Raw genomic sequence first — 25,232 nt, 5'->3', positions numbered from 1 at the left:
CCTTTCTTTCCACAGTAGTTCTGCCCATTTACCATTAATTGTGAAGTTTTACTCCTTTTTTCTAATATTTTTTTTCTTTCTTTTTTTTCTTTCAGTTTTTTAAACTGCTGAAGCCATTTCTGCCCTAAGATTTAGAGGAAGAGGGGATTCCTTGACCAGCCATGATAAGAACCAAACAGATGCTGATCTGCTCTTGGAAGAATAATGATATCATTACCAAGGATATGTTCTCCCTATACCTGGAAAAATATATTTTGTCAATGTTATTTTTTTTCTTTTTTTTTTTTTTCTTTTTTTTTTTTCTTTTGTCATGTGTGAAAATATGGTTGCACTGCAATTCAATCCTCCTGTATTCTGTATACAAACAGAGATATCATATGCAAAGAAAAACGCAGCACCATCAAAGTCATTACCCTCAGGCACAGATGTTTGAAACTCACTCGTGTGACACCAATGGGGAAAATATAGAGAAATATACCCTCCCTCTGTAGGCAAATATCAGGCTCACAATCACCTGAGGAACCTGAACATCTATATGTCTAGGGGTCCTGATGATATGCACTCTAGAGTCCTGAGGGAGCTGGTTGACATAATCACCACGGCACTCTTGATGATATCTGAAAGGTCATGGTGGTCAGGTGAAGTCCCATTTTTAAGAAGGGACATTTTTAAGAAGGACAATCCAGTGAGTGATTAACTTCTAAAGTGTAACTTTACACTGAATACATGCATCTGACTGCAGCCTACACAGATAGATTCATTCAAGCCTCTGTGAGACTAATTTTCTCGGCCACCGCTGAAAATTAATCATGAAATTTAGGAATTCAAGGGCTGACTTTGAAATTATAGAAATACATGGCATTACTGAGCCAGGAATTGGATTTGATGATCAACCTTTGTAGATTACTTTCAGCTTAGGATATACTATGATCTGTGCATCCAGAAATACACAACATCAATTGCAATCTACAGTCCAGTTCCATTTAATGTCTGTGTATGTGTGAAAAAGCTGGCCATGTATTTCACATGCGGAAAAGTTAGTGGCAAAATTACAAAAAATATGCTTATCACCTATTTGTTCATTTCTTACATCCCTGAACTTTTTAAAACATAGTTCAGCATTTATACATTTTTAATACTATATTTATATATAATAGTATATTTATATATTTTTAAATAGTAGGAGCCTATGAATAAAAAAAAAGGAAATGTAGCTAAGAATACATTAAAATTTCTCTATTTTTCAACTATTAGCTCAGAAACGTACAATGAGGATTAAAGCCAGAAGCCTTTCAACCATCAGAAACCAGATTATTAGGCAAACTACAGATGTCAGATCTATCTGTTACACATTAAAAGTATAAATGTGAAATATTCTAGCCAAATGATGAAAAAGCATTTGGGAATGACTTTTATACTACCTGTTTTCCATCAATGCCATGCATTTAACTGAAACAATGTAATAAATCTACATTTTCAAAAGTACTGAAAATATCTATTTGACACAACAGTAATTCTGGGCACCTATCAACTATTAAATTTCCCAACATTAACAGTATTTTCTCCCTGTTTAAATTTAAACTACGTAAGATTGTGCCTTGTACTGAATAGAGCCTTAGGGAAAAGCTAAACTTTACTGTACAGCAAAGAATGGATGCGTATCTTTTCAATACAGGATATAGTTTATAAATTTGCTTTATTAAGAAATTCACTGAGTTCCTCATTTACGTTTTCTTAGGCTGTTATACTTCTTAAGAAGAAAACAAACAAATCGGGCATGTCTGTCTGCTTTTAAAGAAGCAAATCAGCACTCTGGTGAAATTTTAAAATTAGATGGTTACTATTTTCTTATTTCGTCGGTAGGAAATTTGGCTTACCCTCCCTGCTTACTCTAGAGTTTGAGCTGACACCTGTGGCCACCCAGGTTGTACCAAGTTTAGCAGCTGTCAGACCTTAACTTTCTAAAATGAATTTTCCAGCAGCCATCCCTTATTCACAGGATCAGGTTTGGCATTTTATCCCACTGGTAAAACATATGTAAATTTAAATTGTTAAATGTCATAATATTACATTTTAGCTACTTCACAATTTTTCTGATCAAAAGACAAGACTTTTGGAAAATAATTAAACCAGAAGGCGCATACCAGGGTTTGTTGCTGCACTGAAGGACAAGACTACACAAAAGCCTCAGCAAGATCCTTGAAACACATACAATATAAACGAGGTCCTCAGGTCCAATTGTTTTACTTCACACAGCTGCTACTACAAAACACTACTTGCTACCATAGACGCAGCCTCTGAGTTCCATAATGAAGAACACCTTCACAAACACTCCAAGCACCTGAGAGAGGCTACAACGTGATTGAGTGTACTGGCTTCAAAAAGGACTTGCATGAGGAGCTCAGAATTTTCACTTCAGTCTGTTTGGTTAAGGATCTGAGATGCTCAAAACTAGCAATCTGACTTATTTATTAAATACAAATTTGTAAAGATACCAGCCTTGTAAAATAAACCATCTTAATCATTCTCAGTCTTGATCACACCCACAAAACTAGAGTGAAGGGATAATGGGCAAGAATGCTGGAGAATTACCATCTCTTCTATTGCAGCTAATGTATACCTGATTTGGATAAATTAATTTAAAATTTTAATTATATGTATATGAGCTTCTCTGTGAAGCTTCATAAAAGGAGTAATACATGAACAACATGACAGCAAAAAGAATCCCAAAGGGTCACGTTGTGCTTCATTTTTTGGTTTTGCCTGCATACTTTTAATCATCTAGTGTAAAGATTTCCAGTCATCTGCTTAGCACACTTGCACATAAGAAAAGAATGAAAAAAAAACTGAAATATAAACTGTATCATATATATATGATCACTACAGGCTTAGTATATGGAAACACTCAAATCACATTTGGCATGAACTGAGCTGTACAAAATCACTCATTCTTTCCTTCTGTAGGGATACTGTAACAGCATATTGTTCAATACATTTAAAATCTGATTTTATAACCCTCTTAGTGAAATAAAAGTTCTGTTTCTCTGATTATAACATTTACACACATTAGGAAAAAATCTCCAATCTTTAAAAGCTGTTTTCTAACTCTTCCCTTTCCTATTACCCAAATAATAAGCATTGGTCAAATTTTTCTTCCATCATTGATAAGTAGTTTAAATTATTTTCTTTTCCCTCCTGTTCTCACATCAATTTAAGTTCTCAGTTTTCCTTTTGGTTCCATTTGATGGGAGCATTTTGGAACCAGGTGGTAAATTTCAAAGGCTTTAATTTTTAATTTTTCTGCAAAATGTAACAACATATGGAAATACATGTAAGCAATAAATTATGTAAAAAGAGATAGTAGTAACTAACTAAAAGTCAGTAATAAAAGAGCAAATTCCCTACTAATGTGTATAATTACATTTCAAAGAATAGCTAAGGGCAAGAAACAACCTACAAAAGTACACTCAGCTGAAGAGCAACTCTATTCTGGGCTCCATTCAGCACCACTTGAAATAACTTTTGAAACAGTTTGATGCATATACAACAATCAGAAAAATATAGAATTATCAAGACGAAACTGCACAACTTTCCTCCATTCAAACACTTCGTTTTCTAAGACTGCAGGATTTGCAGTTCCGTAAAAAATAAACACTCTTCAGTTTATTTAAAAGTTTGAAGCAGTAAAGAAAATGTTTTTAAAGCTCTTTAGCTTCACTCGCATGATTTTGAAGAAAGAAAATATCACCTGTTGCAAAATATTACATTCAAGAGAAATGCACCACTACAAGCTTTAAAGGCCTATTCTTAGTCTTTTATTTTTCCTCTATTTTTCTGCATAGGATGCTGGTGGTTTTGAGGTGGTTTGGTTTTTTGTTTGTTGGTTTGGGGTTGTTTTTTGGGGTGTTAGTTTTTTCTCTTTACTCAAACTAATTTAGAAATCAGGAAAAAATTAAGCTTTTATTATGACACAGAAGTTTTATTTACTGCTCCTCCCACCCACACTCACATAATATGGTAATAAAACTTCTCCTTATGAAGAAATAATAATATGAGACAGTAAAAGTAGAAGAGATTTCATTGCAATTATTAAATTGATTCAACAGTTGAAAAAAGTAAATCATACTGGTATTACTTAAACCGAAGACAATTAACTCAGGAAAAACAGAAGGCCACTAAGGGAGACAGAATTTAACAGTTAATGATTTAAAGCTTCTCATTTGGGTAAGCATGAAATACCTTGGTCAGTATAGCCTTACTTCTGTGTAAACAGGAGATATTTACTTTTCTCCACATGTGATTATAAATAATTCTCAAATAGCCACCAAAGCAAATAAGCTACACTTACCCTTGTGTGGGTGCGAATATGCATCTTTAGTCCATCATTCTTGCTGAAAGCTTTGTCACAGTAAGGACACTGGTAAGGACGCTCACCTGAAAATAAGGAGAGCATCAGAATCCACAAGTATGGCCTCAGTACACGAAGGCCTTGTACCACAGTTATTTGACAAACTGAGGCACTTCTTTTTCTGACCTTGTTTTCACAACTCAAACAAAAAGAAAGATAAGTATCTGTGAAATTATAAATTAAGGTCCACCTAGGCTAGATGCATGACTGGTTCAAAATATTACTCTTCATTGCTTAGTTTTGTCTTATTATGCAGAGAGAAACAAACAAACAAACCAATAAAACATCCAAAAAAACCCTATTGCCTTCAGCCAAACCACACAACACAAAAGGTCACTTTTTGGATGGTAGAATCTAATCTAAATATGAAATACAATCTTTTTTAATGCTACGCCTAAACTATCCCATAAACTAGTTACTATTTTTCCATGAAAGTTTTGCAATTATTCCTGCTGATATACGTAACTGAAACAGAAGCAGAACGTTCTTTGCATCTCCCTTGCAGTTCTCTTATCTTAAAGATATTTAGTTTAATGCTCTGTTAAATCAGTGTCATCTAGCAATGATTTGGCTGATTTTTGCAAACTCAGCGTAATGCAGATACAAAGCTATTCAGAATCACAAAATTGAAAGATTCTAAGACAGCTCAATAATATGTAAGAAACATATAACTTCTAAAAGATCTTTTAATTTTGAATTCTTTAGCCTGCGTAATGGAATCTCACTCTATCACCTCCTCTTTCCCATAAGGTTGTTTCTAAAAACTCAGCTCGGCATATCAAGATACAATAATTTGTTTTACTAACACATTTGAATCTGCTCTACACAGTCATCATGCTGAAGATGCAATAAACCTTTATGTGAAAATATGGGTGAAGTAAAGCTTGTTCTACTAAGCCAATGGAAAGAGTTCTACTCAAGAAGTAACTTTCAAATACATAGAGAAAATTAACATAGTTCAAATGCCTGATGAACAATTATTAACACTCAATCACAACGTTAAAACCTCAGACATCTTTCATTGATTATCCAGTGAAAAGAGAATGGCAGTAAGAGAGTTTACAATTTAATTTCAGAAGTCCCTTCTAGCACTGATATCAATCTTCCCTTGAGGAGTGAACCTTCATCCCTTTCCTCATCTTTTCCCCACATTAGGTGTTCCTCCTTGGCTATTGAAAGGGAAAATAAAAGATGCATTCTTTCCTCTGAACAAGATGTAAAAGGATCGCAAGAAGTATATAATAAAGATACCTTACAGAAACAGCTCTTCAGAAGACCCAGCTGTAAACATAGTAAAGCTGATCGATAGTCAACAGTGTACTTAAAAAATTCCATATAGCCTCAGGGTATGCAGAGATTTGAGGACAGTTGAGATTAAATGATTATTTAAGGAGATACAAAATCTCTTTTGTAGAATTTTGTTACTTTCTCTTCTGTTACTGTTCAGACAACTCTCAATGACAGCAGCAAATCTTTGTAGTGAGACAATTGTGAAACAAATATTTTTTCTCTTTATCTCTTTCCATAAGCAAAATTACATCATTGAGTAGTTTGAAATATGACTCTTTCTCATGACCCTTGACTTTAATCCATGCCTCTGTCTTTCAAACTGTCCAACAGTTGTCAGTGTTCCAATATTTAATTCAGCAGACATTTTTATGTTCTAGAGCTTTTGGATGTAGAAGTTAAAGCTTTCAGCGATTTGTTAAGTACATGAGGAGTCACAGGTAGGAGTTGTACCTCTCTTCTCTCACTCTGTCTGTCCCCAAACTGCTTTAAATATAAACCATTTTACATTCAAGAGATGATTTTGAGCTCGTCTCTAACTCAATAAACAGCATCCTTCAGAAACTAACCATGGAGATCATATCTGATTTAGTAAGGCCATAAGAGCTTTCAGGAGATGCCAGTAGAGGGCACCAGCATGACTTCATATCAACTTGTTACACCTGAAAAAGACCAACTTCAAGCAGCTATTACGTACTTTAAGTTTTCAAAAACCTCTACTGTTCAAGAAATTAGGTTTACCACATAAAAAAGACTATGAGCTCTGACTTGACATTTGGTGACACCGTTTTTCTAAATTACACAAATAACTTCTTACACATTTGTGTCATTAATAATTGTTAGAATAACTTAAAAGATAATCCCAAACAAATTTACTGTTGCTCTTATTTTACTTCATTTAAATTACAGTTTGTAGCCTGTAAGTTCAACACCCAATATATATACATATGTGCTTCTGTACTTACAGCATAATCAACTGTTTCCTTTGTGTACTTGCACCTTTTATATGTATAACTTATGTTTTACCTCATAGTTTTTGGGATTTTACAAGGTGAAAGCTGGGTCACTTAAGATAAATCAGTGCATGCAACAGTCAAATTTTCCTCTGGGCAACCTGTTCCAGCGCCTCACTATCCTTACTGTAAAAAACATCTTCCTTATATTCAGTCTAAATCTCCCATTTCAGTTGGAAACCATTCCCCTTGTATTATCACAACAGGCCCTGCTAAAGAGTCTGTCCCATTCCTTCTTAAAGCTCCCTTTTAACTACTAAAAGGCCACTCGCAGGTCTCCCCTGGACCTTCTCCTCTCCAGGCTGAAAAGCTCCAGCTCTGTCAGCCTGTCCTCCTAGGAGAGGTGTTCCATCCTTTGAATCATTTTTGTGGCCCTATTCTGGATACGAAAGTAGGTTTTCAAAAGGAGTGTTATTTCACCAAGTGAGAATTTGGTTTGGGTTTTGTTTTAAATTTTAGTTATTAAATATATTGATAAAATGCAGAAAAAAATCTTCAACATTTGAGTATATTACCATGAACTAATCTTGAAAGTTCACATTTGGAAAATACGTGAAGGTCCACCTTCTACGCTGTTGTTCACAACTCTGCCATTAAACTGCAATTGAGAATACGATCTGCATTTAAACAGGTTTTCTATTATATTACAGTATCAAAATCCACTAGGCATATTAAATACAGCTTGTTCAGTCAACATGCCTGGAAGTAATGTTGTAAATGTAACAATAACTGCAAACAACTTATATCAAAATAGCAAAGCATTCAAGTAAGATGGAAGTAATAAATGCTTTGACTACAGTCAAGTTACAGCTGACTGTCACATTCCTGCTACCCAAGAACAAATGGCTCAACACATTAAGGGCACTTCTGTACAAATAACCCCAAATAAATAATCCTTACATACACTGCTGTGGATTTAATATAATTCAAAGTCTAGACATTCTACTTCCAGATTTTGTATGAATAAAAACAAAGCTTTTAACATAATAAAAATAAATTTAACCCTAATACATGGATTATGAAAAACAATTCCACAATGGAAAACCATATGGGATTTTGATTTGAAAATATGCCATGATAGAATTGCTATTTTTAATTTATTTTTTTCCCCTGAAGCGTGTACATCTCTAGCTTGGAATCATAATATCTACTGAACTTCAATATGGCATAAGAAGTTAAAGAGCAGGATCTTCCATTCCAGTTCACCTTGAGACAGTTTTCTATGAGATGCTTGCAATCAAAGGTGCTATGAGGCAATACTTTGAATTAGTTGAAAACTTAGATTTTCCAAACTCAGATACCTCAGCAAGTGAAGCAATTAAGAAACAAAACCAAACACTAATTTCAGAGGCCGAAGCAATACATTTAATAAAGACTTGAAGACATAATAGATCAAATGAGTCCAATATGCTGCTATTTCCAAACTGGAAATTATAAACCAGGTAGGAACAATGACCTCAACTAAGATAGATCACACCATAGAGGTGATGAACACATTTATATCAAATGAGACAAGGCTGTAGTAACTGACAAACATTTAACAGAGAAACAGGCCTAATCTGAAAACTTTAAAAAATAGCCTGAAGACAAAAAAAAAAAAAAATTAAATTAAATTAAAAAAAAAAAAAAAGAGAGCAAGGCATAAAAATGATGGTCAACAGCATGCAAAAGTACACATTCCATGAGCTATTACACTGTGTTTTGGAATCAATCTATCAAGTTGTTTTGTTTTTTTTATCTTCTAAACATTGTTCCTTTTCAGATGTTGAATTGTAAGGGCTAAAAGATTTATAAAAATAAAAATCTGCATTTATCATTTTAAAATGTCAATATTCCAGGCTAAAATATAACCCCAATTAAACACCTAACTTAAGACTAGGGTAGGTGAGAGGGGGAAAAGGGAGAATCCACCATCACCCAACTTTTGTAGAAAAAAACAGTTCACTTGGGGAAGAATTCGGAGGCAAAGGGGCCATCTGGATCACACATGCAACACCTCATACCAGGTGACCAACAGGGCAGCCCAGACAGAGAACTGTAAAAGGGCTTTTTTAGTCAGAGATAATCTGTAGTGATGACAGCATTCAACAGCAAGTAAGGATGGGCAAAAGGTTAACAGATACAACAAAATTATAATCTGTGACATATGCTTAAGAAAATTATCTGTTCATACAAAGCACTTGACAACTTCACATATCTACCCTTAGCTGCCGTTTCTCTGTATATGAAATTTCCATCAAATAAATAGGGAAGGTTGTGTCCTTAACCATACAAAGGTTCAGTTATTGCACTTTATACACATGGAGATACAAACCTAAAATGCACAGAACTTAATTTCTTTCAAATGAAATTAATGTCATTAAGAACTAAGATTAAGCTAAATATGAACTCGAGAAACAAAGTGACTTTGACAAAAGTTAAAATAGAAAATGCCAGAAAAATTGTTATTGAGTGGATATTAAATACTTACACTTCAAGAAAATATTCAGTAAATTAAATCACCTTCGTGCTGTATGGCATGTCAAATGGCTTTTGAGAAGATAAACACTTTCTCTAAATAATAAATCTCCTCTTTGTGTAGAGGTGGCTGTTTTCTAGATATAGAAAAGTATTTTTGAAAGTGTTGAATAGTCTTAAATGTTACGGTCGGTCTTTTAATGCTTAAGCTCTCTTAAGGAATTTTTACAGTTCTAACCACGAGCTGTAGGAATGGAAAATAACCAAGTAACCAAGCAGCAGGGCCAACTGCAGCAGCTAGCTGCTATTTACAAGCCTCACAGTTAACCTGGACTAGTCAATGCAAACAGTGATCTGGCTAATACAAAATTCTGGGCTGCTTGATTTTCAGCCATTAAACTTAACATTCAAAATAAGCACTAGAGAAGTACAAAAGTACCCACACAGGAGTAGCTTTCACATGCCAAGAACTAAATAACTTCATGATCTGAAAGATAAAATACTTGCAGACATCAGCTGAGACAAGACCCAGAAACACCAAAACACCTGTAATTCTACACTCAGTCAGATAAAGAAAGGGACAGGATTCTTTGGTCTGAATAGTTCTTTGCAGGCTGCTATTATTCCTTGAGAGAAGCAGAAAAACAGTACTCAGGTATGGGATAAGAGAAATTTCTTCACATTTAACAAACATGCAAACTTTGCAGACTCTAGAGACAAGAAGTGAAATATTTCTGTAATAGTTTTTCTTCTCTAAGACATTAATTAATAACATTAAATCTATGTACTTCTGAATGCTTTCTAACCAGGCTCCAGTACTTGTGTATTTTGTAGGCACAAGGGAAAATTAGAATTTCTTTTATGTGATTCAATCAAATACATTTTCCAGTCACTAGCAATGCCACATTTAATAAGGAAAAAAGAAACAACCATACACAAATTTAATGCTCTTCTAAAATAAAACCAGATTGCTTTAACATATTTGTTTTTTCATACTCTTTCTTGGAAGTACTTTTTTTCTTTGAGGCAGAGCAGCAATACTTTCACAGCTGAGAAAGCTTGTTTGGTATGAAGTTCAGGATTTACTCAGAGAATTCAAACTTGACTATAGGCCTAACTATAGCTTAATATTTGTCCTATCTAGCTTATCATTATTAGTATATAATTGTGGTATTAGCTGTTTGTAACTAAATAAATCATTAAGATTTATCAAATATAAGGTTATTATTCTTGCTCCTAAATATGCCTATGTTACCTGCAGAGAGGGAATGAGACATGAACTACCAATATTAATTACTTACACTCTTACCACTCTTAGTGGTATAAGGATTCTTAATCACAAAAAAAAAACCCTATGCCATTACTTTAAATAATAAAGCAGTCTGATTATTTGCATCTGTCAGCAGATGTAAGCAATTTGGTTTCACTGTGAATGGAGCATTAACATCTATGACTTCAGGTCAACAAAATCTTTTCAAGTATATCAGGTGGTATAATTCATTTGATCTAAAGATGTCACTACCATTCAAATAATCTATCTTTTATTAGAACATTTCTTCGTTCATGAAGACAAGAATAAGCTGACATCTGCATGAAACTTCACAGGTACTTTTAAAGATTTAACTGTTGTCTGAAGATAAATACGACAATGATGTATAAACTGAAAGGCTTAGAAATGCAGAATCCTCACCTTTGAGGCCTTCTGCAAGCTTCTTATTAAATTCAGTAGATAAAAGAGAGATCATCTATAAGTTACTGAATAGAAACAACCTATTTGCAGACATTTGCAAACTGTTTGCTGACTGGATACAGATGTATTTTTTCAAACACTTGACTCAGATATGAGAAAAAGTTCCTTCAATCCTCTTCTATCTTTTTATTATTTCATGTGAGAAATCATATATAACTTAATGACAATTTGCCTGACAGTTTGCTATAATGATGATCTTAGCTGTACATCTTTTCTTATGTATAAATTAGTTGCTTGTTTATCTATTAAAATTTTGGAGACACACTTTATGCAATAGCAAGCAGTAGTCACTGTGTGCTTGGATTCTATTTTCCTCAAGCATTTTGAAGTCTTTTGTTTTCAGAGATGGCTGAATTACTGTTAATAAGCAAACATGTTTATTTTAATTCTATAATTTACATTTGGTTTGGTTACTCAGGAATTCTGACACGAGTGTAAAATTTGGACCTAGAGGTTTATGCAGTTGTATCATTAAACATGATTTGAAATATAATCACATGCCTAGTTAATCAAATTGCAGAAGCGTGACTACAAGGGTAAAAATAGGACTATTGTATCAAGCTGTAAATGCAAAGCAAGAGATATCCCAAGAACAAATAAGAATCTGAAGGTATAAGTGACAATTATGATAGAACGTTTCAATGGGCTCGATGATGCTCAAACATTTTCTGAAATACATGTATGATCATCAGTTATCCCTCACGAGTCCCCATGTAATGAAATAGGAAAAATATATAATGGAAAAGACAGTTACAATTTAAATAGACTTAGTTGTTATCTTTGATAGAAAATAAATGAACCTTCAAATATTAGCTACTTCACCACAACTTTTGTTGTTCCTCAACTTGACGTACTACATCCCAAAGACGGAAGCGATTAGGATATAACTAATGAGGCAAGAATCAGTACTGGTATCAGGCAGATAAAATGCATGTATACAAACAGCACAGACACACACACAAGTACATACACATGCACACAGAGACACACATGTAAGACAGCAATTAACAGATCTTAATACCTACGTGTAAGGCAACTGCAAAACTGCACAAACCACAGCCAGTAACTTTTAGCACTGAAAGCTGCTTGAAACTTTAAGCACGTAATTAACCTCCCAGCCCATAGCCTTCTAGTTCAAGGAGTAGTCCATTGAATTTTTTCTCCAACTTACGAACAAGCCAAAGAATTTACATCACAGTCAGAGGATTCTTTTGCTGAATTAACCCTATCTCCCTCTGACCCTAAGAAGCCATAAACCAACAGGATACAGCAGAGGGAGAACGTGCTATAGTGTTTCAGCTGACCTACAGAGAGCTGTCTCTGTCATTCCAAAGCTAGAAACCCAGATGATGAATTACAGAGCAAAATGCTAGGTTCAGATGCAAACATCAACCACTTCCCTCTACACATGCACATGCAGACATGTTCACTCACCCCAGACCATCTCAGTTTCTGCAAAAGGCCAAGTACTGTTAGGGCTCATTTACAGAGTCTTATTCCAAGATAAAAGAGGGAAGAAAATTGCTTATTGAAGAAGCATGCATCCATCTATGAGTAACAGTATTTAAGAACACGTGCTGTGTATTGAATAAAAAGCTTGTCTTTTTGTACATAGATTATTAAATATGACAAAAGTACAAGTCCAAAGCAGAATGAGCAGGATTCCCGAGAATCTTGGCTTGAGCAGCGCTACAAAAATAAAATAAAACAAAACATGATACACAGCTCTTTTAAAAAGACTTCTGCCTAGGTTTATTTGGTAAACACAGAACAAAGCCTCTTATATAAAGTAGCTAATAAAGTCTAGCTGACCACATGCACAGCAAATGCGATAATACAAATATCTGCACTAGGACCTCAAAACTAATCTCTAAGACGTGAAGCTCTTTGCAGTCTTTACATTTATGATGTACTGCTCAGCTGCACTGAGAACTTATCCCCAGCTGAAGGCTTATTCACAAAGACAAATAATCTCTTACAAATGGACAGTGGCTGACTGTTTCATTCCTAATTCAGAACAAAATGCGATACTTTGAAGTCTGGCTGAAAAAAAAAGGAGTCCACAGTTTCAAACTGATTAATTTAAAACCAAAAAATTTAGCAGATACCAAGAGCATGAAGTACTCAACACAGCGACATTTCAAAACCAGATACACCACTGAATGTAACAAGCTTGTAATACTTCTCTGGTGAACTGAAGACATATCAGAAAAAGCCTGACAAGTTGTCAAGGATTTTCAGAATACTGTGAACTTTATTGATAAAAGCCTTCAAATGAGTACTTTCTTTGTACTGTTTCCAGATAATATTAATTTCCCTTACCAACTATCACCAAATCATAGGGATTAGAAGGGACTGCCAGTGATCGAGTCCAACCCCCCTGCCAAAGCAGGTTCCCCACACCAGGTCGCACAGGTAGGCACCCAATCCGGGCAAGTTTTGAATATCTCCAGAAAAGGAGACTCCACAATGCCCCTGGGCAGCCTGTTCCAGTGCTCCGTCACCCTCACCATAATGTTCTTGAGCACATTCACGCAGAACTTCCTATGCTCCAGTTTCTGGACATTTTCCCTTGTCCTGTATCCACACACTGCTGAAAAGAGCCTGGCCTCGCCCCTTTGTCCCCCACACCTCAGATATTTATAGACCTGGATCAGGTCCTCTCTCACTCTTCTTTTCTCAAGGCTAAACAGACCCAGTTCACTTAGCTTTTCTTCATAGGGGAGATGTCCAGGTCCTTCACCATCTTTGTGGCCCTCCCCTGGACTCTTTCCAAGAGACCCTTTTTTGCACTGGGGAGCCCAGAACTGGACACAGTACTCCAAATGAGGCCTTACCAGGGGAGAGCAGAGGGGGAGGATCACCTCCCTCTACCTGCTGGCCATGCTCTTTTTAATGCACCCCAGAATGCCATTGGCCTTTTTGGCCACGAGGACACACTGCTGGCTCATGGCCAACCTGTTGTCCACCAGGACACCCAGGTCCCTCTTTGCAGAGCTCCTCTCCAGCAGGTCATCCCCCAGCCTGTACTGGTGCATGCAATCATTCCTCCCTAGGTGCAAGACTCTACACTTGCTTTTGTTAAACTTCATCTGGTTTCTTACTGCCCAGCTCTCCAGCCTGTCCAGGTCTTGCTGAATGGCAGGTGAGTCAGCCAGTCCTCCCAACTTCGTATCATCTGCAAACTTGCTGAGGGTAGCCACTATCCCCTCGTCAAGGTCACTGATGAAGACGTTGAACTAGACCAAACCAAGCACCAACCCCTGGGAAACACCACTAGTTACAGGCTTCCAACCAGACTCTGCAACAACAATGATGACCCTCTGAGCTCTGCCAGTCAGCCAGTTCTCAACCCACCTCACTATCCACTCATCTATCCCACACTTCCTCAGCTTTGTTATAAGGATGTCATGGAAGACAGCATCAAATGCCTTGCTAAAATAAAGGTAGACTACTTCCACTGCTCTCCCCCCATCCACCCAGCCAGTGACTATATCATAGAAGACTACCAGGTTGGTTGAGCATGACCTCCCCTTGTTGAACTCATTCTGAGTACTCCTGATAACCTCCTTTTCTTCCAATTGTCTGGAGATGGCATCCAGCACAAGCTGTTCTATCACCTTTCCAGGGACAGAGGTGAGGCTGACTGGCCTGTAATTATCTGGATATTCCTTCTTGCCCTTTTTAAAGACTGGAGTAACATTGGTGATCCTCCAGCCTTCAGGCACCTCCCTCATTCTCCAAGACCTCTCAGAGATGATAGAGAGCGGTTCAGCAATCACCTCTGCCAGCTCCCTCAGCATCCGTGAATGCACCCCATTGGGACCCATGGATTTATGAACACTGGTATTGCCTAGGTGCTCACAGACCACCTCTTCCCTGACTAAATACTAACAGTATTTTAAATAGGGGACCTGAAAGTTATCTTTTCTGCAGTGAGCTGTCTCTCACTGTATTTAATCCACAAAGATAATAAAAAAACCTCAGTGCCTTTCTACTTCAAGTAAGTTTAAAATGTCATTGTTTACAGCTTCTGGTATAATAGCAGTTAAAAATGTTGCAAGCCTGTATCCCCGAGACTGGTGTTCTCTGGTGTGTGGTTTCATAAAACTCACCTTTGCATAACTCCTAATTTTGGCAAAATCTGCTTGAGAACAATGAAACATTAAATTCAACTGGTAGGAGAACATGTGTGAAAAGCATTTTCACTTGGACATCCATAAAACCCTTTCCCAAGATCTATCTGCAATATTGGCTTGAAAAATTAGAGCCTCTCTACAGTGCAAACTGATGTGTAACATGCACAGTACACAGAAACCAAATCTAAGGTTTCAGAATAGGACAAATAAAGGAAGAAAGAAAATAAAACAAAATATATATATATAAATTCTAATTTCCATGGAAGTTTAGTATGTAAAAACAAGAAAATTAAAGGCTAATATTTTCCTCACAAGGTGCCAAGGAATAGCCATAAATAAAGTAACAAAGTAATCCTAAATTAATAATAATATTAATTAAAAAAAAATAGCAGACAATTGAAATTGAGGCAGTCATGGTCCTAGAAATCCAGACCAATGGGCTAAGTGACTACCAGTGCTAACACATTTGTTCCTTTTACTCCTGAAAACATGGTTCTTCAATGTACAGCCCAAGTGAGTAAGCAGCTGGTCCTTCTGATTGAACAGTACCCAAGAAATTTCTCAGTTCTCATATCATATGCTCCATGAACGGCATTCTGTGCTTTCATGGTTTCATTTTCCCCCATCCTCTTCTGTGCATCTTGAGGAAGTAACAAAAAATAAGAACAAACTACAGCTTATAGGATAGAAGATAGAAGAGAAAGACACAGCATGCACTGTGTCTTTCAGGACAGGACTTTAAAAGAGGTTTGGAGATTGAGTTGTAGAAAGAACGAGCACGAGGAAGCAGAAGAGAGAACTATTGCATAGTGGTTCTGCCTTAACAGCTTTGACTTGCAGAGTCTTTCATGTCTATGATTACAATATATATTAACCACCTGAGCAGAACACTTATATAGGCTCATAAGTATGTTTTATAACATTGTCATGAGTGAAAAATGTTCCAAGCGTGAAATTTAGCAAAGATGAAGAGGTAATGATTAAATATAAGATTAGTCTTTTAAACTGACTACAGGGTCACAAAATTTGTTAGTGGTAGTCAAGTCCAAAATCATAAAATACATCAAACTACTAAAGACCTGTAATCCCAACAGGTGGTCCTGATACACTGAAGTGATTAATATTTATGCCAAAAAATCACATGAAGCTGAGTTATTAGAAACACCAATTCTGTCATCTTCCTGCAAACCAAATATGCTTATGTGAAGTAAATGTAATGTCAAAGAAAGACTACTTGTTAATTGATGCTTTGGTTCTCAAAAGCAAATACACACAATTTTATGTTGGAAACAAATTATCACAAAGCAACCCCTTTCATTTGCCCACCAATTACATGAAATATGAAAAACCTAAGCACAGAAAGTGAAACCTATCTAAATGACATGACTGATTTATTTTCAGTGTGTTTACAGAAGCATATTAGTAAACAGCAGCACAATCTGAGTGACAACATAAAACAAGTTACATAACTCAGACTTATAAATACTAATAAAACAGCAGAAAGATTCAGATTTTGCAACTGAAAATAAATTTGGAACTAAGGTGTTCTAAAAGTAGATCATTCTAATTTAGTTAACATGCAGGTTGTAATAAAGTCAGAAGGTACAATAACACGAGTTCAGAGTTTCAAAACACCTCAGAAGTCATAGAAATGAATGAATTCACACTGAATATTCATATAAATAGATATATATGTGTGTATATATATTCATATATAAACACAGTTAAAAATAGTACCTCATTTTACACATTATGGAGATAAAACATCTGAAAAACAGGCTGTTACTCCTACCTGTAAATTTCTGTTTCTTAATGAACTAAGTATTTCTAGACAAACTTACAGATACCTTAGTACTCAGATTTTTTTTTCAGTTCCTTACAATAAGTATCACTTTACCTGTATGGCTTCTAATATGAACTCTCAGTGTTCCATTGCTTGCAAATTTCTGTCCACAATAGGGGCAAATTTTTTCTTTTTCACCTGTGTGAGTCTACACGAAGAGAGAAAAGATGAGAATGAAAATTATAGCATTGTCTTCGAATATAAAAATATGGAACAGTTTAACTATATTTCACATTGACAACTATTCTCTTCAACAACCATTATTCATGTCATTCCATCCCATCAGACAGAGGTTTTAAGGAATCAAAGCATTCTTTTAATTTTCTTATTAATTTTCTAATTATTACTAATCTCATTATTAATATATTAAAAAATGCTTTTATAGCTCATAAGTTTAAAATTTCCTTAATAGTTATAACAGATTTCCAACTCCCCTTTATATATTTCCATCATTATAATAGGAAACTAACTTTTCAGATTAATTCTCTGATAGTAATCTCTAAGCTAGAAAACAGTACCTTGATTACCTAAATAAAATTAACTGAAATGGGACTTTAAAACTTGTAACTTCCCTGAATTTTACTTAATTATTAAATGTGGTAGTTCTTTTCCACTGGTAACTTGAACAGGAGCTTTAAAAAGTCTCTACAGAGATTTGTGTAAGTGATTTTTGATGCTTTCATACAAATGAATCACAGACATCAGTTCATCTGAAGTATGACAGACAGCAATGCTCCAAAGTGCAAGAACTCATTGATTACAGTCAATACAGATTGCATATTGGATCTTGCCTAGTTTGCATTAAATGCTATAATCAGATTGTATTTATAGAGTTAATCATAAGAAAGACATTGTGATTGTCACTAAATCTGAATCATAAGCTGATTTCATCTTTTCAAATCAACCTTTTAAGGCTAAACTGCCTTTTATAAAACGAATTATTTCAAATTCTACCATCCACTTTCTGTGGTCAAAAGCAAGACCACAGTAAGTAAGTTATATGCAAGGATTCTCATAATTTTTTTTTTACAAAATACTTCCCAATTCTAAATTGAAGACTTATCAGACTATTGAATAATTTCTCCTCACAGTCATGACAGCTTTACAGAGGGTTTTCAATGACCTTTTCATAGAAAGAATATGTATCAATTCCATAAAAAAAATATGTATATAAAGTTCTTTATTACGTTATAAAATGATTCTCTCACATGGTATATGTTATTGCTGCAGTTGAAGGAAGATTTATACAAAGATAAGCACTAGTTCCCACATCTATAGCATACGGTAAAGTTGGAGAGGCATGTCAAGAGTCCTCTACATTTTACCCTCAATTCTGAAAACAGATTGGTGGGATAATGCACTGTATTTGCCTTAATCATGCACTGAAAATACTGTACCAGTTACTCCATTACACTTAAGGACGTACAAGGAATAAATACAAAATAATTGATTTTACTCACTTTTTTGTGACTTTTCAGGACCGACGGTGTCACAAAAGCCTTGTCACAGAGATCACACTTATATTTCTTATGTCCATCATGTACAACTTGAATATGAACATTTAAGGTGTCCTTTCTTTTGAAAGTAGCATCGCAGTGATCACACTTGAATGTCCTCTCACCTTACAAAGAAAATCAGGTTTAAACATATTAGCTTTGTGTGTTAAGTACATTAATGCCTATCATTTCATAAAATTAACAGAATTGAAGAGCTAGATCCTGAGAACAGAAAGAATCTCAACTCACACAAAAAATGAAAAATATGAAGTGTTATAACCATGTTACAGCTCAAACTATAAAGATTACGACAGGAACAGTTAATACTACTTTTTGAATTAAATCAAATATCTCAGAGAAAGAAAGAAGCACTATAATGTGAAAATCTGTATACAGCTTTTCAGAAAACAAACAAGATCTATGATCATGCAGAGGAATCATCACAATGAAACTTTACTGTATCAGTTAACCGATTAAATGATCTACAAGGTGGCACACCTTCAGAAATCTGTGGTGCTTAGGGTTATAATCAGAGTCACAGTCTAAACTGGAAATTGAGTTTCTATATCCCAAAAAAACTTTCCAGACAGCAACTCTAATACAAAAACAAAACAAAACAAAAAAAAAAAAAAAAAAAAGACCACCATAACCTCAGGACAACTGCTCACTTCTTACTTTTCAATACAGAGCTTTGAGTTGCCAACTCCTCATCCAGTTAAGGCACAGACTTGCATATGCATTAGCTAATTTTTCCAGTAGCAATGATATATGGAGAGAGGTGAGTTATTTTCTTGATATGGATCAACAAATCCTAAAATAACCCCAGTCCTAGTCTAAAATTAATGTAAATTTATATCAGCATGCTGCATATTAAAGCCATTTGATTCTGCATGTTGAGGCATTCAAAAACATTATTTATTACAGTTTACAGATGTAATACCTATAAGTAAGTCTTACCAACACAGCAGTGCACCGAATACCCACAGACATTCCAAAGCCTAGATAAACTGTTTCTCTCCACTATAAATCAGCCAAAATTGCCCTCTTCTCCCCAGCTATCAAAACACTTATTCCTTTTCACCTTGGTAACAAAAGCTTTTTTGTCTTCAATGACACAAGAATATGCTAAAAGATACTATAATAAGTTGTCTCGCCCTAAGATATTTGCAGTCTAGCAATCCAGAACATTTTTTAAGGACAACAGGAATACAATTTATAGATGCTGCTATGGAGGATTAACACTTCTAAGCTTCTAGTGAATCTCTTCAGCTCTTGTCTTGGAAACATAAGACTACTTTGCGAACAAAGTGAAGTCATTACTATTTTTACTAAATAACATGACATTTTTTATTGCTTTGACAAAAGAAAATATCCAAGTAATTTCCATAAAAGGAAACTATGTCTTATCTGTCAAAGGGTAGAAAGGCATTAACGGAGGCACCTAGGTAGACTGAATCCATGGACCAAAGTAAACTGTATGAGTTTCAATAGGGCCACGTGCCAGGTTCTGTCTTTTGGTCATGACAACTACAGGCAACCCTACAGGCTTGGGCAGGACAAGAGACAGCTGCCTGATGGAAAAGGACCATGGTGTACTGATGGACAGTCAGCTGATTGTGCACTAGCAGCGTGCCCTACAGGCATGAGGCAGAGTAGATAGAAGACTACATAGAGGAAACAGACCTGGGGGTGTTGGTTGACATTCTGGTGAACAAGAAACAGCAGTGTGCCCAGGTGGCCAAGGTCGATGGTATCAGAAATAGAGCTGCCAGCAGGACCAAAGAAGTGATCATTCCCCTGTACTCAGCTGTAACGAAGCCACACCTTAAGTACTGTGTTCAGCTTAGGGACCATCACTACAAGAAAGACACCAAGGCCCTGGAGCATGTTCAGAGAAGCTGCTGAGGCATCTGGAGCATAAGTCGTTTAAGGAACAGCTGAGGGAAATGGGATTACTTAGTCTAGAGAAAATGAAACTCAGGGGAGACCTTATTGCTCTCTACAATTACCTGAAGGGAGGTTGTGGTTAGGTGAGGGTCAGACTCTTCTCCCTTGTAACTAGTGATAGGACTAGAGGGAATGGCCTCAAGTTGCACCAGGAGAAGTTCAGGTTGGATTGTTTAAAAAAAAAATTTATTCCCTGAAAGAGCGGTTAGGTGCTGGAATGAGCTACCCAGGTAGGTGGTAGAGTCAATGTCCCTGGAAGTGTTCAAGAAACATTTCAATGTTGTACTGAGGGACATGACTGAATGGGAAATGCTGGTGATTGGTGGACAGTTGAAGTGGGTAATCTTAAAGGTATTTTCCAACCTTGGTGATTCTATGATTCAGAACTGAGAGGTGCCATCATCCAATAATGCTGGACAATGCCTATAAATCTGAGTTATTTCAAAAATGATTGACACATTATCATGGCAACACTACTTGCTAATATTAGAGTTATGTAATGAGGAGAAGCATTCTACTGTTTCTTTGCCTGAAACACAGGTTTTTAGACAGCAACAGAGCTTCTTGTTTTAATCACAGCCTTGAACTGAGCAGTTTATTCTTCAGTTTATCCTTGCAATGACTTCCACTTTGCTATTGGTTTGCCAAAACCTTTTTATAAAAGGACTGCACACGAGAGATGCGGTGTGACCAGAGGAGTTTTGCTTTATATTATGCTACATTAAGAACTATTTGTTAAGATAGTCCACTTTTACTCACTTGTTTTCATTTCCAAAATAAGAAGAAATGGAATCCAGTGCTTAATAAATATACAGAATACTATTAAGCTTTATCTAAGATGGCAGAAGAATGCCATCTTGAAATTTTACTTTTACTTGTCTGCCAACAAGGCTGCTTTGTGCCAAGGAACACTGACTAGTTCATAAGCTTAAGTATTTACATTTGCTTAAAAAGTGGTGGTTCAGGAACAGCTAAACTTGACACAAATCATTACCCAAAAAGCCCTCAAATTTTCTGAGTACTCATACACTTGGAAAAAAATAAGTATGTTTTTATGGTTTTAGAGAAACTTTCATCAATATCTACAATTCTAGATACTGTGAAATGTTGCTTTTGGATATTTCACAAACATTAGGTGGATTTACTTATCAATGCATAGTATGTTTGAATACATATTACCAATTTCCATTGCTTTTTTTTTTTTTCTTAAATAAACAAACTTTTTCCCTCCAGTATTTTTAACATTTTACATTGAATAACAGTTTTTCACAATGCAGTGCTTTGCAACACTGCAGAAGATTTGAAAGATTATTGTAAAAGAACAAACCAAACACTCCAGTCTATTAATTCTTCTACCAGAAATAACATTCTACTGAATCAAAAGTTCATTTTTTTAAATTCAGCCAATGTAAATATTCCTCAAATCAAAGAACTATCTTCTATGCTACCAAGATTTTAGATCAGTAATATTTATTTTAATTTCAATTGCTAACACTGACACGGTTGAATGGTCATTCAGAGATCTGCAAATATTGAGAAAATTCCACAAAAAATATATCTGCACACAGTACAAAATGCCATGAACACGTAAGTCATAATGGAAAACGGCCACAGAATTTTTCTGAGCTGCCAGTTCTACACTTCTGGCAGGAAACAGCATACAGTGAAGTCGGGACTGGCACAGGAGAGACAGTTTCAGTTTCAAGCTCTGAAATGGATTACCTACAAAAGCTAAGTAAGCCACCTCTTTGTCTTTGTTCCCAATTTCCTTTTCTTAAAATGAAGGTAATACTACCACATTTAAAGCTGAAAAATCTTACAATCAGATCTCAAACCATGGTCAATTTTCTACAGTGTATTTGTATTGACATTTAAGTGCATTAAAAAGCAAGGTTTGAATTTGCTATAAAATTTTCTAATTCCTAGTGATTAGAGTTGAATTTTAGGTCTCATTTAATATAGCAAGTTGTACATTGAAGCAAGGTACTAGAGGTCTATTTCTCAGACAAGAGAACAGAAGATGCTTTTTTTCCTTTGTGACTTATCACTTACTGTTATGAATTAGTAGATGCCTTTGCAGAGAAAACGGGGTTCGGAACAAAGCTTTGCATTCCTCACACTGGAACGGTCTCTCTTCAGAATGGGTCTGCAGATGAAAGACAACATGTCAGAGGAAAGGCTTATGAAAATCAATTAGCTGTCATTACAGTAATTATACTTAATTTTTCAAACTGAATTCAGGAGGGGATATATTAACAATTTGAAATATCAGGGGGCAGAGAATTAAAACAATCATTGTGCCATTATTCTGAATCCTAAAAGCCAATAAAGCTGCCTCAGAATTAATGTACCACTCTGATCTTCAGAAGTATTGTATGTAAATAAAAATTAAAAAAAAGAATAACCAGGAGGAAAACTTCAAGTTCAGTTTCATTTCTTTATCAGAACTAATACTGACCCTTAAGTACTTAGTATCATCAAAAAACATACAAAAATACATGTACAAAAAAACCTGCATTTTTTTCACTTAGCAGTAAAACTGATCTATCTCAAGACAGTCTAAAGTTTAGCAAAGAAAATTTCTTAAATCATGTGACTACTCTTGCATACCTTTATTTAAGCTTCACATTTTTAAATAAAAATAAAAAGCATACAGAAGCATCAGAGTTGAGATTTTTGTTTGCTGTAGTAAAAATATACCATAGCTGAGAAACAGCATCAATAGACTTCAAAAAGAGATAAGTAGAAATAGCCTACAGAGACGTAAATAAAATAAAAGGCTAAGTTTGGATGAATTTCACAAACAGCAGGGTTGCTGGAGCACATTTCTTTTCTGGAGCTTGGGAAACATCCAAATTCAACCTAGTGTTGTAAATTTTCCTTTTCCACTCCTCATTTCCCTGGTGCTGTCCCCATAGTAAATTCTGATAGTAAATTCATCTGCACAAGCTGTTATCTACACAATTCCTACACAAATTTCCTACAATTTTCATTAAGGGAATAGTGTTTTTAAAGCATCGGTCTCTGAATATTGTTTTAGCTAAAAAGGACCTTAAGGGGCAACTATAGTGCCAAGGAAAAAATGGGGATGGACGGTGTTTTATAATATGCATTAAATTAAACAGATTAGTTTTGTAGGTTAAGGGTAAATACAGGTCTAGTAAATACGTACTACTGCTTATGGCAGAAAAATTCATAATATCATAAGACACACAGAGATATCCCCCATAATAAGGAGGAAAAAAAAACTATAAGGAGCCAGCACAAATATTTAGATGTAGACTCCTGGCCTCAAACTCAGACTGATTTTAACACAAACGTTCTCTCACATAAACAGCAGTAGCAAAACATTAGAGTACTTGCAATGTTATACAGAGGTTTTGGACTTAAAATGAATTACTTGAGTCCAGTCAATGCCACTTAAAAAAGCAAGTGAAGCACTGTCAAATGTGTGGAATATATTATACATTATATAAAATATGTTGAATGTTTCAGTCCCGCTCTTTGAGGCTTACATCACAATCTACATTAGTTGACACCCTGATTGGCAGCCTCAGCAGTCAGACCAAGGATTGACAGGACATGAAGAGACTGAACTACCTTCTCACCTCAACAGGTGGTTCCTCCAGAACAGGGTTGAGACATATTGACGAGACACTGTGGGGAAGCTCGCAGTGCTGATGTCTGTGCTGTACCTGTTCTGTGGATAAATAGAAGGGTTCAGTCTCTAGGGCTGTCAATCTGGCACCTTTCACGAGCGCAAAGTTCATGTCATTTACTTTAAAAATGCCCTATTTTAGAACATTCAACACTTGAGTGATAGTTCTGAAGAGCACAGTCATTTGTATATAATTTCTTCTTAGCATTCTCTTGCCAGTCCTAGTCTTTTGATCAAAATACAAGAATTCATCCATATTTCTGAACTTCACTGCAAATATTTAACTAGTCAAACACACAGGCAAGTGTAAAAAGATATCCCGGCTCATTTACTCTCCTTGTGACTAGTCCAGAAACAAGCTTGGTGTATCACAGAAAGCCATGAAACGTGTACCTTCAAACAAGCATATTAATTCTAAAACTGTCCACCTTTGTCCTACTAACAGGTTCCAGAAAAGGGATGGCTTCCATTAGGAGTATGGAGGGAAAAATTTAAGAGCCAGAAATTAGTCTCAGTGACCCCTGCAGGGGTCCCTCCCAACTCATGATATTCTATCATCCTATGTTCAAGGCAAACACATTTTGAGATGCACGGCACCACAGCTGCCAAGCCTATTCATTTGCCTTTCAGTTATGCAAGTTTTTGATCAACTACAGAAACTCCACACTCCAAGGTGGGCTCAGTACATTTGTCAGGCTTACATTAGATCTCTAAATACAGCTAACAAAATCACTAAAAGCTGCTTGAAGAGACAACATATACTAAATATATATACAATTTTCTATATAACAGGATATGTGTATATCTGGGAAGCAGGTACACAGTGCACACGGATTAGCTTGCATTTAAGCTACGTATTTAATACGTACATAGCAATACAAAGCAATAGATTACACTACACTTAAACAATTATATCTGTGATATTATTTTCAGAAAAGGGCCCCACCAGCAGCTTGTAAAATGCAGTAGATTGATCTGGATTTGAATATCCCAAAATAGACTGCTCACATGCAAGAAGCATTCTAGAACAGTCTTCGCCCAAAGATGAAGTATCAGATACTAAAGTCTGCAGCATCAGAATTCAAAAAGGAAGGTGGTCATACTAAACAATCTGAGTTGAACTCTCATTCTATGACCTGATTTGTGTGCCCAGGTGGCGCAGTGGTAGGAATACCACGTTGCAACACTGGAGGCCTGGGTTCGAATCCCCTGTGGTGCAAGTGGTAGAAGTGCC

The 25,232-nt window shown here is 35.7% G+C and overlaps 1 protein-coding gene across 10 annotated transcripts in view; it reads right to left on the bottom strand.

The window, feature by feature from the left end:
* Window positions 1-25,232, bottom strand: part of PRDM5 (PR/SET domain 5) — an 81,705-nt gene that overhangs the window by 12,134 nt on the left and 44,339 nt on the right. For 4 of the 10 annotated variants that reach the window (XM_085546925.1, XM_085546924.1, XM_085546926.1 and 1 more), the window contains 5 exons: window positions 23,949-24,035; window positions 22,393-22,486; window positions 18,358-18,518; window positions 16,952-17,045; window positions 4,349-4,434 (listed from right to left, as the gene is read on the bottom strand). In XM_085546925.1, the coding sequence (XP_085403051.1) occupies window positions 4,349-4,434; window positions 16,952-17,045; window positions 18,358-18,518; window positions 22,393-22,486; window positions 23,949-24,035 (522 nt within the window). Of the gene's footprint in view, window positions 1-4,348; window positions 4,435-16,951; window positions 17,046-18,357; window positions 18,519-22,392; window positions 22,487-23,948; window positions 24,041-25,232 lie in introns of those variants that run through there. The other 6 variants (XR_014945897.1, XR_014945898.1, XM_015861928.2 and 3 more) reach the window with 3 other exon arrangements.

Source organism: Coturnix japonica, chromosome 4, assembly GCF_054131305.1.
Source record: "Coturnix japonica strain WE chromosome 4, WE-NBRP24, whole genome shotgun sequence".
In the NCBI taxonomy this organism is placed as follows: domain Eukaryota; kingdom Metazoa; phylum Chordata; class Aves; order Galliformes; family Phasianidae; genus Coturnix; species Coturnix japonica.
The sequence above is the reverse complement of the archived record's forward strand: the minus strand, read 5'-3'. Positions and strand labels throughout refer to the sequence as shown.